Here is a 17,764-nt window from a genome sequence, read left to right on the forward strand (position 1 = left end):
AGAAACTGACTTTTGTCGAGCTATTTTCATTCATAGACGTGGGAAATTTCGTTTGAACAAGTACTGTGCAAAATTAACGCCTACAATGTTAATTTTATGTGTAAATTTTACGTAAATTGCTTATACACGGCCTTTAGCTTTGCGCTACACACGCGGTTACCAAGCGTGCGGAGATTTTAAACCACTCGTATAAAACAGTTCTCTTTTTCTGCCACATAAAGGGCAGTAAAATTATACAGGCTAATTTTTATTAACGCGAAGCAGAAATGCAAAGATTATTTGATTAACAAATTGTACATATTAAGAAAAGCTGGATTATAAAGGCGAGGATGGTTCTTTTTTCCTTTCGACCAATTCTTGGTCTTCTGGTTTATTAGAAGATGTTTTATTGCCAGTTCCAATCTTCATTACCCACACACGATCAGCAGGTGCAAAAAATGACCTATGAAAATTATTGTCAAAATAACATTAGATGGTCCAATTTCTTTCTGTGTTATTACCCCATTTAGTAGTAAACTATGGTCACACATAGTAACCGTGCCAACAAGTTACGACTTAAAAAGATACGCGACTAAGTAGCAGCTATAAGACATTTTACCATAATGTAATACAGCGTGGCACAACATGGTCCCTAGGATTTGGACCAAAGTTGGCCCATTACTACAACCCTCAATAGATATTTACAATCATACCATTAAAAACTTACATGTAGAAAACAGCAAATATAGCAGCCCCAACGCAATCTGCAACCCATAATACCCAGTGATAGTTCCAGGCCTTACCACCAGCCATTATAGCAGGACCAAACCACCTGGCTGGATTCAAACAACCAGCGCCAATCCATTTCCTACAAGTTCAAGAATAGATTACTTTTGTACAGATTATATGGTAACTATATAAGATGGGGGAAAATGGGACACTTTTTCCTTCTGTTCTCTCTTCCTATATGGTAGTAAACAACGAAAATTTAAAGAATTATAAAACCTTATCCTTCCTCCTATATAACGCTTTTGTGAAACATAAACGCGCTAAAATCTACGAATGCAAATGCCTACTAAAGAACGCCATTCATAAATTTAAATAAAGTTACACTGATGGGAAGTCCCCCTTTAAAACCGTCACGAAATTCCTCTTGTATTGTTGCTGGGGAAACCCATTAACACATGCATAAATGATGGTTAAATTAAATGGTTGAAAAAATAAATTAATAAATGATTAAAAAGTATAAGCCTTACCCGGCCAAAATTCCTTGAAACACAGTCATTCCAATAGCAAGAGGCCCAGTAGCTTGATCGTACGACTTATCTACCACCATAGCTAGGGTATAGAATATAATAATGCCTGTGGTAATCACCTCACAGAAGAAGATAGCAGGAATGTTGGCATCGTCGCTGATATAGAAAGGTACAAGCACTTCACCTCGTAACGTCTGTGTTTAGTGAAAGCATGCAATGATATATGTTATAAATTGGATCTTTTGGCAAATTTTGTAATTGGGATTTTAAAGAACCGACATTCCACGTCTTAATTAAGATCAACATTACAAAAAATTGCCGGAAGGTCCATTTTAAACTTCAAATTTGAGGACAGTTACAGTTTATGAACTGATTGGTTTATACGTAACGTCCTACTGCAGGTAAATAATCTTAAAAAATATATCGAGTTAGCATTGCACTCACTTGAGCTATGAAAGCTGCAAAAATAGCCCCCATACACTGCATGATAACGTAAGGTAGAAACAACTTGAATGAAAGATCGCCGCTGACTAGAAACCCGACCGAGATCGCTGGGTTGAAATGCACAACGCTGTGCAATATAAAACATTAGTATATATAGTAGGGTGGGGGAAGATGGGACACCTTTTCGTTCTATTTTTTGGTGGTAAACAAAGAACATTCAAAGAATTATAAAACTATATCCTCATGACTCCCATAGACCATTGTTAAATGTTAAAAACAAGATCAGGATATTTGGGTATTATGTGCTAAAGGTGTCCCATCTTCCCCACCCCGCTATATAGTCTGTATAGTATACTGCTAATATGGGACACCTTTAGCACAATATTATCCAAATACCCTGATTGTGTTTTAAACAATTAACAACTGTCTATATGGGAGTCGTTAGGATAAGATTTTGTAATTCCTTGAATGTTCTTTGTTTACTACCAAATATGACGAGAAATAGAATAAAAGGTGTCCCATCTTTCCCCACCCTACTGCTGTACAAGTAAAGGAACGAAATATAGTCACGCTTCTTCTCATTTCATACGTGCCCTAGTATTATTTGGATAGTAATAAAATAGCCCACAACTTATTGGTAACATACCTCATATGCATTATTTAAATTTATAAATCTGATATTGTATAATAAAAGGTCTTCATCTTGCCTTAGTCTATTATACTCCAATATTAAATGCCAGCAATTTTAATTTACCATATCTTGAAGAATCCAACGATAAGCATCCACACGGCAAACCCAGCTTGCATTGCAGGTACCAACCCGGATAGTAAATAATCCGCTGCCCATTCTTGGGTCGTCACCGTTCTAAAAATACGGGTTAAAGTTATGAATATGATTAAATTAAAGCTAAATAATCTTAGACTTTTATTATTTTTTCTGTCCAAACATTACTAAATTGGTACGAGTAAAACCCACGGAATGACATACATGGTAACTGATAAGCGGGAACGGTGTGTATATGAAACAAAACACCTGTGATATAATCACTATCACTGCCCCGCCACGCAAATACAAAAAGTTACATTCGGTAACTTAACACTGCTCACACGGTATACCTGTTGAGTGCGGAGAAGTGTGTAGGTGTTGATGGTATTCCAGCCATGGAGCCCCAGAAAGTGTGTAAGAATGTTGTGAAAAACTCAGCTAAGAGTGGCAGCAAAAGTTGGAAAAAGATTTTCCCTTTCGGTGTTTCTTTCCATTGTATCTCGTTCTTCTTATTCCCCATATTAATTAACAGCGGTTCGTCAAGATGGTCCTAAACTTTACTAAAATATATGTAATCAGTTAACGTGACATAACGTTTAGTTATCTCCTCAAATACGATAGCAAAAATCAAATTAATCAAAACAATAACAAAATAGAAAAGAATTAGCAAAAAAACCACAGTAACAAAATTCAAATAAATAAAAAAACAAAGAAAAAGACGTTAGCGGAAATACAAAAGCGTCAAAAACCCGAACGGTTACCCGAGTTCTTAAATATAATGTGCCATCTCATGGCGTAAACACTTTGCACCTTTTCCACCTAGTAAACCCACTAACTATACGCATCGCTACCTTTTGCTTTTGCGGTGACACCCAGGCCTCCATAAGTACACCGATCATACTGTTTAACTGTTCAGTTGTTTTAATGTTGAATCCATCTTGGGCGCGTGCTGTAACCACTGTCGTTTTGTTGCTGTATATTTATCCCGTCTGTATGGCTCGAAACCGTCAGGAATATATAATAAAGTGTATAATAAAATTCCCTTTAATTCTGTCCCACTGCGGTGCACTGGGCTGTGGTATTTTGGGAAAACATCCCTACCTTACCTATATACTGCATGCCCCAGCGGACAAGCATGTCGCGTAACAAGCAGTCCGCTTTGCAATGATTTTGCAGATGCCAGTTTGCTGAAGCAGATAAATTTACTGCTGCATAAAATGCCACCCAATAAACTTTTACAGTCAAAAGCTATCTTGGGCCATCTCATTATTCATTCATATATACCCACATGCCTGCTCATGACTTTAAAAGTTTTACATTTTTCTCAACGCGAACTGGCCCCACTTGTTTTGATGCTTCATTCTGTTGTATATATTTGTGGTCTCAAGTGTTTTACGCAGAGTGTTCAGTGTAGTGCTTACGAATAAAAGCGATGGCCGGGGGCTTATTTTATTGCTAACAATATAAATACAATTTCTTTTAATTCACCCGAAGCGCAAGATTTTCTTTGTTGTAACTTACGAAGAAAATCGCTTTCAAATGAAATGTTGTTAAGAATAGACTTAAATAGAACAAAATGATACCTCATGTTCGTGTTAGAAACTGAACAATCTACTTAACTTAAAGAAAGTATTTTTAACGTAAGGCGAGTTTTAACGGCTGTCGTTTTGTTTCTATAGATTTTGTCTTTCCTTTTTACCCATTTTTTAATCTTCACTAGGAAGAGACAAATAAAAGTTATTATAATATACTATTGTATCTTGAGCTCATTTTATTATATACACCTCATGCTATACCCCTAACCCTACGTATCAAAATACAGTCTTATTACAAATTGGAAAACGGTCAGATGATATTCTTAACATAAGCACCCTATGGACCTTTGGCCATCGTACCAGTAAAAACAACAAACGGCTAAAAAGAGAGGGATCCGATTTCATTTCCAAAGCAAACAGCAAGTACTTCACAGTTCTGCGGTGCATTATGCTTTCTTGTCATGTTCGTATTTGTCTTGCCTGTTTGCAATGTTTTGCTTTGAATAGCACCGTGTAGGCTTACAGGGTGTAATCTTATAGTTCATATTTGCAAACCCCTATTCGTGATTTCGTCACTTGGACGTTTTTAAACGGTTACCATAATCGTGGGCTAAACAAAATATAGGAAAAAGTGTTATTCCAAATTTGGCATTTTTTAAGTACAACACCCTAAATACAGCCAATTTATTTACATGCTACGAAGTGTTTTTGAACGTCCAGCTAATAAATGTAGGCCTACCGCATCAGCGGTATTTAAACCGAATCTTGCGTTTTTTGATGAAATGGGCGTATCCTTTACACTTTAAACTGCTTATAATTCGATAATCGTTTGCTATTACACTTCTAAAACATGGTATCGTATTATTGTTGTAATTGTATAAACAAAAGGAGAGTCCTGAAACTGCTAATCTGTTTTTTGTTTAAAGTACAGGGAATACTAAAATGTCTTTACTGTATTTATCCTGTAAAACAAGGACTACAGTTTAATTCCAAGTTATCTTATAACACTAACGCAGCCTAAAAACATACATTATATCATTTTAGTGTATTAATGTCCATTTTGTCCCCAATTAAATGCCATACCTCTGACGTTGCCGAACCGCATTTGTCTTACTATCGGGGGTTCCCCATGTTATTGATTTACGAATTCCAGTAAACAGTTCCTTTCGTTTACTACGTACAGTGTAGCTTTTAAAATACCTCTCAAAAGCAAAACCTATATTATTAAACTTTTTACCCTAGCATGGATTCGAACACTAAGCCTCAGGAAGACTCAGACGACGAGGTATATTTATAGGTTCCCTTTCATTATATATCCGTGTTTTTTTATGACAAGTAAAATTTCACATTTTCCTGCTGTGTTCTGTTAGCATATTTACTATAAAATGCCCCAGTTGCATTAATTTTGTGTAAAAACTATGTGGGAAGTGCTATATTAACGTTATACCTCTATTGTGGGGCTACTTCAAAAGTTATACCATGGTGTTCTGTTTCATACACCTCATGACCAATTACGAGTTGTTGCATAAGTAAATTTGGAGGATTCTTTTATGTGCTGTCCTTTTTTGTATGGCTAATGATTTGAACAACCTGTTAGTGACCACTGACCACTGGGTTTGAGTAGTTACAGAGTTAAGTATCTTGGCCAAAGACATTCACACCCACGATAGTAGCAGCATTGGTAAATTTGATGGTTCAACTATGGCCTGAATCCCAGGTGCCATGACGTAGGACTTGGTCCTCACAGAAAAGCCTTTATTTTCACATTAATTTTGATCCACTTATAGTTTTATTACTAAATTGCATTCACTTTTATTGTATTTTAACCCATGTTTAAATTTAAATTTGTATTCCAGTTTGAAGATGCATCTAGTCAAATATCCTCAGGAGAATCCATTGATTTGAACGTGGCTCTTGCTGAAGTGAACGTTGCAATTAATCTTTTCTTTAATAACAGATTTGACGAAGCCAAGAAATTAATGCAAGAGAGGTGAAGTAATTAGAATCTATGTTGTAACATATCTTAATTATGTTTGATTTACTTGAATAAGTTAAATTAAACTGTATTTGGTTTTTATAACACTGTGTTCTCAACAGAATTAGAATGTACAAATAATATTTTATCATGTTAAAAAATTAGATTTTATTTTATTTACCAATTTAGAAATACTTTTTCTACTCAAGATAGTAGCCTATACCAGTCTTTGCACCCTGTTAAAGTTTCTATGTTGTTGTTATTATCAAACCAAGGTCACACCTGCTTTGCTTGCTGTATGTTACAACACAACATCAGAGTTCTCCCTTGCCCACATTGTATTTGGCAACATTATGACGATATGCATTGATGGTTTGACATGTTAATCAAACAACTGCGTATAGTATCTACACTTACTTTAATATAGATATATAATATTTAGTCAATTCTGCATATTGATACACAGATGCGTGACAAGCATGTATCATGCATTAGGATTGTCAACACTCTTATTCTTAGAAGCATCTCTGACCTTTGAACAGGTAAAGCTTTGGCTTAATCAATTCGTGTAAGCCTGTTAGACTGCTAAAGACTCTTGATTGATCAATGTACTGTATTAGATAAGGTTATAATAAATATATATTAAAAAATATTTATATATGTATAGTTGTTGTAATTCAATCTGTTCTGAAAGGCTTAATAGCTACCCGATATAATGTCTATTTTTCGATATAATGTGTGTTCTTGTACAAGCGTTAAACCCATGTTTTGGTGGATAACTGTTATTTACTACTCTTTTCAAAGTTTAGTAACTACATTGGCTGTTCTTTTATTACTAGTACAGGTATATATATATATATATATACATATTTTCAACTTCTTTTACATTATCTTAATACAGGCTGCCATAGCCAAAGCAATACTCAGCATAAAGAAAGCAGTGCAGCTCAATAATAGGTGAGTACGTCTGTTTGTTGCCTACCTGCTCATTACCATTGTTCATATATATTAATACCTTCCAAACCAGAAAGGGTTGTATTGATTTTTTTTGCTTCACACTGTTCAGCACAGGGGAGGCAGGGTTTGGTGTCACTCAAATACCACTTATTGGTTCTAATTTTAGTGATTAATAAAGTAACATACATGGTAACTACTAAGCTGACACGAGGTGTATAGACACACATGTTATAACGACTGTCGTATCCGGCCACGCGAGTATAAAACAAGTTACATTCATTTATTCAATACAGAAAAACCTAGTGTAGGCCTACACACCCTGCCACCCCAGGTTTGTAGGCTGTGTTTAATTTTTTAGTTTCATATTTACTTTAATTACAATAATAATAACCATTTTCATAGATATCGTAAAAAGCAAAACCTAACGTCATCCTTCACTAAAATCCTTGGCTTTGGCGACAATAATGATTTTACGGATGGTAAGAAAATGAGCTTTTGTAAACAAACTTTTAACACAAAGAAACCGTTATAACTTGTAATAAATTCTGTTAATCTGACCCTGATCTGGTTATTATATAGACGAATATCGTCTTTATACGTGTAAACGTCACACACGCGCTACGTCACACACGGCATTGTTCGCCCGTGAATGCCACGTGGTGTGATGCAACCACAAATTCACCAGTCGTTATATCGTCTATTTTAGAGTTGAACAATTTTTTGTGAAGTAATATAGTTAGGATGAAGCTATGAAATGTAACAGCCAAATCAATTTCAACCAATAGTATAATAAAATATATATATATTTCGCCTAAATGGCGTTGTCAGTCTGTTATACCAATATATTCTGTTAAAATCAAAATAATTGTTATGTTATTCATTCAGTTGAACTCCATGCTGAGGTTGTGTTTGCCGAACTTAATCTATTTAGAGCTGCCCTTACATTTATTCAGGTAATTTTGGTATCTGATTTATTTATTTCAAACTAAGTACACATGGTTTTGATGCAGTAACATACCTGTCTTTAGTCCAAACACATTAAGGACATGGCTTCTACAGTTGTGGGCGTGGCATTTATTTTTTCAAGTATATAAAGTTAAACTACTTGGATTTTGGTAAACATTCAGTTTAAATAGTAAAATTGTAAATTTTTATGCAAACCATTTTCAAAGGTTGTTTTAAAGCCTGTATTTATAGAATCTGTGGTTTGCATTGTTTGGGTATAATAGCTTCAAAGTATATTGTGACATCACAATAAAGGATAATGCATACAGTATCGGACTATGCGTAAATTATTTATGAAGTGTTACTACTACGATTTGTGGCTACCGAAGGCTTTCTTGGTTTTTTTTTAATAAATATAAATACAACCATATTGTTTACGGGATCATAAATTTTATTTACTTTAACATAAAAAAATTTTTGAACATTTACTTTAATTTCAACTTTTTCAAAATTTGTTTTAAAACTTAAATTGAAGATACCGCTTATGGTAATTCATAGAATGTTTAAAACAGCTTTATTATAATGTCAATGCCACCAGTCAAAAACCTAAGCTGAGTTATTCCGCATGGTAGACAAAACATTGTTTTTTTATGATTTTTAATAAAAAGGATTTAAAATTGTTTGTGCTGAAGATCAGTTAATAGAAAAGAAACAAAAATCTATTCAATTTTATGTTTCTTATAGCGTTGTTTGAAACAGTTTTCACCATTTCTTGAACATTAGGTTTGTTCTAGGGGATAAATTTTGCAAAACCAGAAACCCCTATTTGATTTGTGTTTTCTTTAGAAGTTTTAAAAAAATGTTCACTACATTTTAGAAAATTTTTTCTCTAGGATGAAAACCTCATAAGTTTCATACGTGGTGCACTAAAAGTTCGTCTATGTTACCAAACATACAATAACTGCCAGAAGTTGATTGACAGCAAGACATTAAATTGTAAAAATCACGCTCAAGATTTCATTGGAGCTGTTTTACTGGGCTGTGGTGCATTTAACATCGTGAGTTTGTTGTTTTAATGCTATTTTTGTATTCGACCTCCACTATGCATGCGTCATGGCTGTTTCATTATGTCTTTATGCTTCAAGCTGCAGATATAATGTATATTTATGTATCTGTGTAAGTAATATCATAAGAACAAGATATTTATTGTCAATGTATTATTGAATTTGTGTTTGACATTCATGCTGTTGTCACCGCCTGTTTTGATCTCTGTTTATAGATCAAGGTGTGTAGCCATTATTATTTTTTTGTAAGGGTAGATTCGGATCATTACCTCAACATTATAATCATCACATGTAAAAAAAATGTTTTAGAAATATACATTATTGATATGTGTTGTTGCTCCCAAGTATCATTCTGGGTGTATGTGACCTTGGACTAGACATTTAACGTCATGCCTTAATAAAGGTGACATTAATGTCAATATATTGGTCCAAGTTTACAAAATGAGATCTCTAGACTTGTAAACAATGTGTTTCTCCCATCCAGGGCTTGTCTCTCCTTCCCCCTAAAATCCTTTCCTTACTTGAATGGATTGGTTTCACCTCAGATAAGAAGAAAGGCTTACAACAACTTAAAGACGGTTTCAACAACGTCAACTTACGAAGTTCACTTATTTCACTTTTCATATTGGGATACAACCTGTTTGTTACAGTACATGTTGGTAGGAGTTACATATAAGATGCTGTGGTCTTACAAACTTATTTTGCAGAGTTTGTTGTAAAAAAGGGTTAATGTGTTTAAGGGTTTCTAGTCTACTGACTAAACACTGTAAAAAAAAAATGCTAAAAATAATATTACATGTTTTATGTATCTCTATTCCAAAGGGTGAGGTTCCACTCGCTTGGGCAGGCCAAGAAGACCTGGAATTTAGAATAAATCTCTATTCCATAGCCCGTTACCGCAATAATTCTTATAACTAAAAGTTTTTTAATTTTTTTTTTTAATTTTTTTTTTTTAGTTAATTTTTTAAATACTTTTTCCGAAAACAAAAAGGTCAGAGTTAGCCAATTCTTTATATAATATGTGTTAATGCGTAAGTTTAAATACTTTTATTCCTCAGGCACCCATGATGCAGACTTAGAATATGTTGGGATAATTTTGCCGAAAATGTTGGAAAAGTTTCCGAACGGTGTTTTCTTCTATTTGTACGCTGGAAGATTGGAACAATTGAAAGGAAACTTTGAAAAGGTGGGAGAATCTGGACAAAGTATTGTTTAGTTTGTTTAAAGATACATTCGTATCATTAGTATCAGCATTGGCGCCTAAATTTGAAATTTGAGGTACCCGTATTCTTACCTTGCTTGAGTCCGAGAGAAAAGCCAGGAGGCTACGATAAATTTAAAAAAGTTTGGACAAAATTTTGGTTACGTTGTTCAGAAACAGATATCCCATTAATGGTATCAGAATATCTTGGAATAGTTTTGAGATATTATAGTTTATGTTGTTTAAAGACATCTGCATCATTAGTATCAGCATTGCCACCTTTTTTAAAAAGTCAGGGTAAAGTTTTTAAAGATAAAAATTTATGCCGGTGAAAGCATGAATATTTTTCTCGTCATATTATTAGGTTTTATTAGAAAATAAACTGTTCATTGCACTATCACAGCTGTATAATGTTTATTTTAAGACAAATTGTTTATGCATTTATACTGGTTAGCCTACTCATGAGAACTCTGATTTATTTTCCGGGTATACAGGCATACCTTGCACACCCATGTTAGGTGCCTATGGGTATGCAGTATCTAGCATAGAATCCAGTATCTTTTAGTCACAATGCAACTACTGAGCCATGGCGACTGACACTTATCAACTTAACAGACCGGCAAATTTTCTGTAGGGTGTCAGCAAAAGCTATAAATTTCCAATGAAAATGTGAAATCTTTGTCTAGAGTATTTTTTTAACTTATATAAACTGGAAACGCCGGTGACTGCATTTAAACCCTTGGCCTTGCTGCTATACATACTGTGTAGAAAGTTAAACTCCGGTATCAAATTAATGCCAGAACTAAAGAGATATAATGTCAGAAAACCAAGACATAACTATTGATGCTATTAAACTTGCAAAAATACACTTCATTGGCATTTTCTGAAAATTATGTAATTGCTATTACACATAAAACTTCAAGATACAACGCAAGATATTGTTGGTGTTGTTATGTAGCATTCATTATAAAGCATGAATGTAACTTAATTTATCCTCACATGGCTGCAAACGACAGTCGTTATAACATGTATGTTAATACACATGCCAGTTGATGGGTTACCATGTATGTTACTTCGTGGGTGATTATTTTTTGGGGATTTTTTCGTTTTTTTATGTATGGCTGATAATTTAGACAACCCATTAGTGACCACTGGGTTAAAGCAATTGCAGTTAAGTGTCTTGCCCAAGCATTACATAACCTAACTGTGCCAAGCTATTTTAAGTAGAGTAATAACATGTGTTGTGGTTCTCATATGTTTACCTAACTTGCATATGAGTCATTTAGCAAACATTACCTTCCTTTGATTTATGTTTTCATAACAATGCAAACCATTGTGATGGTTACAATGGTTAATTATTACCAAACATTGAATGCAAGTACATGTATTAAAGGCCCAAGTTACATAAAAAATAATTTTAAATTATAAACTTTATTTTGCATTTTTGTTGCTGCATTATTTTCCAGAAATTTTATTGCCATTTTTTATAAGCAAATTTCTTTACTCCAGCTCTATTTTTATTTTCCAAAATTTCTTTATGTAGATCTTGTTAAATAAGAAATCTATATAAATATGTTTGTTCTTTGTTTCTTTTTTCAAAACACAACACAACCATGATACAGTGGTTTGAGCATTAATGCAAATGTGTAAAAGTACTAGGTAGAAATATTTTCTGTTTGGCTGCATAATCTTTGTTACTTGTTCCTTATTCCCAAAACACATCTGTGGCACAATGGTTGGACCTCTTAACTACAGAGCCACTATTGTGGGCACATGAAACAAAACACCAGAGGTGTATGAAATAAAACACCCATGTTATAAAAACTGTTGTTGCCTTGCAAAATAAATAAGTTACATTCGTTCACATTTATTCAATCAGTTAAATTATTAAAAAAAACAAACAAAAAGTTAGCACCTTTTCTGCTTGTCGCTGAATATTTTGCTCCTATACCAACATTTCTACTCTACCCGTATCCGAGCCACATATTTCTTCATTTATTTGATTAATATGATTTTATGATTTGAAACGCAGGCGATCGGCCGTTTAGAAAAAGCAGCCACACTACAGAACGATTGGAAGCAATTTTCTCATGCTTGTTACTGGGAGTTAATGTGGTGTCATGCTACTCTGTTTAAATGGCAAGAAGCTGCTGATTATGCTGATAAACTAAGGTCTATATTGTGTGAAGTATACAGTATGTTTGCATGTATAATAGTGCTTCATTATTTTAATGATTTTTTAAATCTTATGCTGCTGTTTATGAAGATAAAATAAGGTCTATATTTGTGTTTGTGTGAATCATATAATGTTTGCATTTGCACGTATGATAGAGTTTGATTTTTCTAATGGTTTTCTCCATATGAGTGTTGGCTAATTTACCAAGGCTTTTGCATGTAAGGGCAAGCACTTATATTTCTATTATTTTTAACTTGACTTCTTTCACACTGCTTTAAATATATGAAATAATATCTACATTATATAATTCTAATGTGTAAGTAGGCTTGAGCAAGCACTTTAGTTTTATATCATTTTATAATTGCTTTGTTTTGCTGCCTTGCTGGTATGTTTACTTATACTTATACTTAATGCATTTTTTTTAATTTTAAAAAGGGCAAATTCTTTCAAAGTCAAAAAGTTTTCCCTTTTTTTAAAAATATATAATAACCAAAAGTATTGTCATGCTTCTATGTTTGTTTAGAAAAGAGAGCAATTGGTCAAAATGTACGTACACCTATCTACAAGCTGTATTTCTCTACATGGTAGATGGTAATGGATTAAAACACAAAGAAGAAATTGTCGCCTTACTTAAGTATTGTGTTTCAACAATATATATTACATTTATGTGTTTTATAATTTATCCTTTTTTTATAATATTATAAATTTGATTTATTGGTTTAGCAGCCACACTTTCACTTAAGTAATTTTACTCTTCCTTGGGCAAGACACTTAACGGATATTACTCTGACCCAGTGGTCACTAATGGGTTGTAGCACACTGCTTGTCTGGGTATTGGACCAAGTATTTTTACTCACAGAGCGTTTTTAATGACTGTCGTTTTGCTGCTAATTCTTTCCCTTAATTTTTTTAATTAATCTGTTCTTAGTTACCGCTCTTCTATTTGAAAAGATAAATAATTCCTGTATGTTGTGTATTCTAATGTCGTGACCATTTTCTTATTTTAAGGGAGATGCCTTCATTGAAGCAAAGGTTTGCTGGCAAGAGCATTCCAATGGAGAAGTTCTTGATCAGGAAAGCTCGCAAATATTTTGAGCAACAAGAATATCTTCTACTGCCCGCACATGTAAGGTGTATGTGTAGTGTCTAAAGTTTCTATTCTATGTGAGATCCTACAGTGTGACATGCGATGTAAAGTTGGTTTCCATTCAATTTGGCAAATGTGCCAATACCAAACATTTTAGTTTTGATAAAAAATCAAACAATGTTCATAGTCCATACGTAACTACACTAATATTAATTAAATTACTTTACACAGGAAATGATCTACGCATGGAATGGCCTCGTAATGTTGAAACAAAACAAGGAAATTCGCGACAAACATCTTCAACTCATTATTCAACAACAAAATGTATTAGAAGAAAAAAAGGAAAAGTTTTCATCAAATTCCGGTGTGTATTTTGCCGGTTTTTGGAATAAATTTCCATTAATGAATAAATAATTGTAACTTACTTTATTCTCGCGTGGCCGGAAATTGACAGTTTGTCCATTATACAGCAGATAATAATAGCAAGAATGACAAAGGTGACGCCTTCAACTATTATGACGACTATTGCCTCTTAAACTTAATGAAGGGAGCTTGTTTAAGGTTTGATCGACAACCAATGCAAGCTGAACTTTGTCTGTCGGATATCAAGGAAAAGTAAGCGGTTGTTATGTTTTAAAATTAGAAATATAAAGTTTGTGATCTTGTATATATGAACTTGCACACCCCACATTACAACTTAAGCAATTCTAATTTTAAAAAGAAAAATGAAATATTGAGTTTAAATAATAATTAAAAAGAACAACGAAAAAAAATTTTTTACATTACCTAAAACAATAACAAACTAGACACCTATTCTATTTCAACTTCTTAAACCACTAATTTTTGTTTTATCTTGCCCCCACCCTATTATAATATTAATCAAATATTCCTTAAATAATAAGCTAACTTCGGGTTCAATTTCAGTTACAAAGGAATAAACAAGGACCATTACTTAGCCCCTGCAGCGTTAGCTGACTTAGCATGGATGTGTATTGAAGAAGGAAAGTTCAATGAAGCAACTGCTCATCTGAAATATATCAGGTAGGGTGTGTGTTGTTGGTAGGGTATGGGTCAACTCTGGAACAAATACCAGTCCCATGGTAAACCATGCTGTAAAACCTCCCCCATGTATAATAGAAGCCTAGCCTAGCCTAAACCCCAGATTTCATGGCGTGCCCCACTGTAGGACCTCACCCATATATAAGAATGTTATCTTGCTGTAAAACCTCTTCCATATATAATAGAATGTTGAAACAACTGTATCCTAAACCCCAGGACCCATGGCGTGCCCGAATGTAAAACCTCACCCGAATAGAAAGTGCATATACAATGTTGGGATAATGGGCCAACTCTGGCCTAAATCTAAGGTCCATAGGGTGTTACACTGTACGAACTAACCCATGTAGAATAGAATGTCCATATACAATGTTACTCTACTTATTCAAACAGAGTCACCCTACTTACCTAAATATGGTAGAATTGTAACTTATTTATCCTCTCGTGGGTGGAAAACGACAGTTTTTATAACAATTTACCTCGCATGTCACTTATTTGTCCTCGCGTAGAATGGCAATGACAGTCGTTATAAGACGGGAGTGCTGTTTCATACACCTCGCGCTTCATTTTGAGTTACCTCATATCTTTGTGGGTGATTTTATTTTTTTAATTATATACTGTTTGCTTCACAATTTAGACAACCTATCAATATATATAGTTAACCTATGCATCTAACACCACTTACAGGAAAACGTACTCACACTACTCAATGGAGTCTCGTATTCACTTCCGCATACACGCTGCACAAACCAAACTCAACGAGATATCAAAACCAAGCTTTTCAACATGAAACAACGTGTCATAATAATGTACATTATGACATAATAGTAGCACACAATGGACATGACAATAATTTTTTTAATTTTTTTTTCTCAAATTAAATTAATTTTATTTTTCTATCATGAACATTCAAGACTACCATAATACGTTATGTGTATTTTTTAATCCATCTCTTTCTTTAAATGTGTTTTTTTTCTGTAGGTTTATTAAATATGTATTACCCCAATAGTGGACTATGCAGTAGTAACACATTCCCATCCATATAAGGTAGGGGAAGATGGGACACCTTTTCATTCTATTTTCTTAGTGTCTCAATTTACCCCACCCATATAATGTAGTTATATTAAACTAAGCACTTTAGTATATAACATGTCTAACTCATTGATTGCATTTTTCGCTAAATTATAATTTACGCAAATTGCAAACAGATAAAAAACTACGTTAATAGTCATTTTTACTGGGTGTTAAATATTGTTTTTTAAAATAAATATTTTGTTATAAAAACTTTGTTTTGTTTTAAACTTTTTTTTACAACTTTTTTTCACCCTAACTTAATGGGTCTTTATGTGTCACCTGTGTAAATGGGCGTCGGTTGGGCGCTTTTGGTCGAAATCACTAAGTTTTAAGGAGTGTTTTTATTTTTTGTTGATTTTTGCCATGTTTTGTACAACATACACCCACAATGAACAACACTGGGTGTATCTTTCACTTAGTTCTGTTAGATGTCTTTGTTCAACATGTGATATGCGTTTGTAACTTTTTTTCCAATGTAATTTTAATTTTAGTTTTCCAATGTAATTTTAATTTTAATCACGTTTGAAGAATTAACACTGTGTATGTGTTTCTTGTACATTTATCATTATCTTACAATCAATATAACAAGGGTGGGAACTTAAACCATGGTTTGCAAAACACCAACGGTTTTTGGTCATTTAAATTGTTATCTAACTTTTGGTGTTAATTGTTCTATTCTATATGGGTGAGGTTCTACAGCAAGGCACGCCGTAGGACCTGGTATTTAAGCCAGAGTTGCTCTAGCTTAAACACCAAATAAGTAAACTATTTTGACCACTTTTTAATTCTTAAATTGGTTAAAAAATAATAATTTTATTAAACTGGTTTACTCATAAATTTACCGCTTCTATATAGCTATATTGTCCATTCTAAAATGCTCAAAAACCATTATATTTATACATTTTTCTCTGCCCAATTACCTACAAGTTTGTCATTCGCTTTTCAAATTAAAATCTTTCGCTGTTTTTCCAAAACGTCCCCCCTAACCTATGCATTTCTATGCAAATTTGAATCGCTATTTACGCTATGTAGGTTGTAGGCGAATGTTCCTCAAACTAAAAATTTTGGTGATTTTTGCAAATATGTCGTTTTGAATCTAACAGAGCACAGATCGAACTATAATTGTTTTATTTTGTTTTAGTAGCATTAAGAATAATACAAATATGACTTTGTTTGTCCTTTGTTCGCGAAAATATGAACAGAATATGTTTAAACTAAAGTAGATAAGCTGTAGCTGTAACCCAGTGGTCACTAATGTATTGTCTACTTGGTCAGCTATAGAGAAAACAAAATCACCCATAAAGTTACGTATGTTGATAACTTGTTAGCGGGCACAAGGTGTATGAATAGTTAGGGTATTCTTGATATAGTAGGGTGGGGGAAGACGGGACACCTTTAGCACACAATATCGAAATATCCTGATCGTGTTTTAAACAAATAACAACGGTCTATGGGAATTGTGAGCATACGGTTTTATATTTCTTTGAATGTTCTTTGTTTACTACCAAATGCGACGAGAAAATAGAATAGAATAAAAGGTGTCCCATTTTCCCCCATCCTACTATACATGACTTTAGTTGCACCGTCGAGGATAAATAAGACAATGGGGAAGTAAAACAAAACGACTTGTAATGCGTGTTATGAGTAAGGTGAAACTACATTGATTTATTACGTAACAACCGAATATTGTGTCAACTCTGAGCTAAATCATTACGCACACTTTCTACAGTCATCAGCTTTAATTAATAATATTTATCAGCTTTAATTAAATAAGCCAACTAAGTTGCGTTTTACCATTACGTATACTTTTTATTCTTGGCGTATTATAACAACTGACAAATCATATTACAGCTTGCTTTGTACTGTTATTTCTTTTTACACGATATCGCAAGGATAAGGTTTCCACATATAGATACGATTACATACATGGAAACTCCCTATAGCAGACACGAGGTGTATGAAACAGATCATTCATGTTATAAGGGCTGTCGTTGCCACGCCATGCGAGGATAAACAACTAACAATAAACCATACAAGTAGGCCTAAAAACAATGGCACAACATAAGTGATGGAAGCTGTGCGGATAAACAAGTTACATTCAAGACGTAATGCATTGCGAGCACAAAAAAACGCTGATTAATATTACTTCAAGCAAAGTAAGCACCGACGCCTCCCATACGAAGCGAAACTCTGTTTTTTGCTGCTTCATTGTAAATTGTTTGAGACGTTGAATGCAGGCACGAAGTAAG

At 33.7% G+C, this 17,764-nt stretch overlaps 2 protein-coding genes across 3 annotated transcripts; one reads left to right on the forward strand and one right to left on the reverse strand.

Moving 5' to 3' along the window:
* Positions 1 to 193: 193 nt before the first annotated feature.
* LOC149736009 (aquaporin-like) lies at positions 194 to 3,859 on the reverse strand. Its single transcript, XM_089877755.1, has 7 exons — positions 3,297 to 3,859; positions 2,796 to 3,005; positions 2,434 to 2,544; positions 1,680 to 1,806; positions 1,236 to 1,429; positions 707 to 847; positions 194 to 442 (listed from the first exon to the last, which is right to left on the reverse strand). The coding sequence occupies exons 2-7, from the start codon at positions 2,963 to 2,965 to the stop codon at positions 316 to 318; spliced, it is 870 nt and encodes a 289-aa protein (XP_089733881.1). The 5' UTR covers positions 2,966 to 3,005; positions 3,297 to 3,859; the 3' UTR covers positions 194 to 315.
* A 1,240-nt stretch (positions 3,860 to 5,099) lies between these two features.
* On the forward strand, positions 5,100 to 16,693 carry LOC149736010 (tetratricopeptide repeat protein 39B-like). 2 transcript variants are annotated; one of them, XM_089877739.1, is made up of 16 exons: positions 5,100 to 5,265; positions 5,837 to 5,970; positions 6,422 to 6,497; positions 6,857 to 6,912; positions 7,315 to 7,391; positions 7,798 to 7,865; positions 8,751 to 8,915; positions 9,406 to 9,580; positions 9,980 to 10,107; positions 12,155 to 12,294; positions 12,822 to 12,932; positions 13,307 to 13,424; positions 13,617 to 13,749; positions 13,859 to 14,000; positions 14,310 to 14,426; positions 15,129 to 16,693. In XM_089877739.1, exons 1-16 carry the CDS (start codon positions 5,224 to 5,226, stop codon positions 15,229 to 15,231), a joined length of 1,785 nt encoding a protein of 594 aa, XP_089733865.1. In that variant the 5' UTR covers positions 5,100 to 5,223; the 3' UTR covers positions 15,232 to 16,693. The 2 variants fall into 2 exon arrangements, with proteins under 2 accessions (XP_089733865.1, XP_089733864.1); XM_089877738.1 differs by having other exon boundaries at positions 5,102 to 5,265; positions 13,856 to 14,000.
* The last annotated feature ends 1,071 nt before the right edge of the window (positions 16,694 to 17,764 follow it).

The sequence above is a fragment of the Ciona robusta genome, chromosome 5, assembly GCF_009617815.1.
Source record: "Ciona robusta chromosome 5, ASM961781v2".
In the NCBI taxonomy this organism is placed as follows: domain Eukaryota; kingdom Metazoa; phylum Chordata; class Ascidiacea; order Phlebobranchia; family Cionidae; genus Ciona; species Ciona robusta.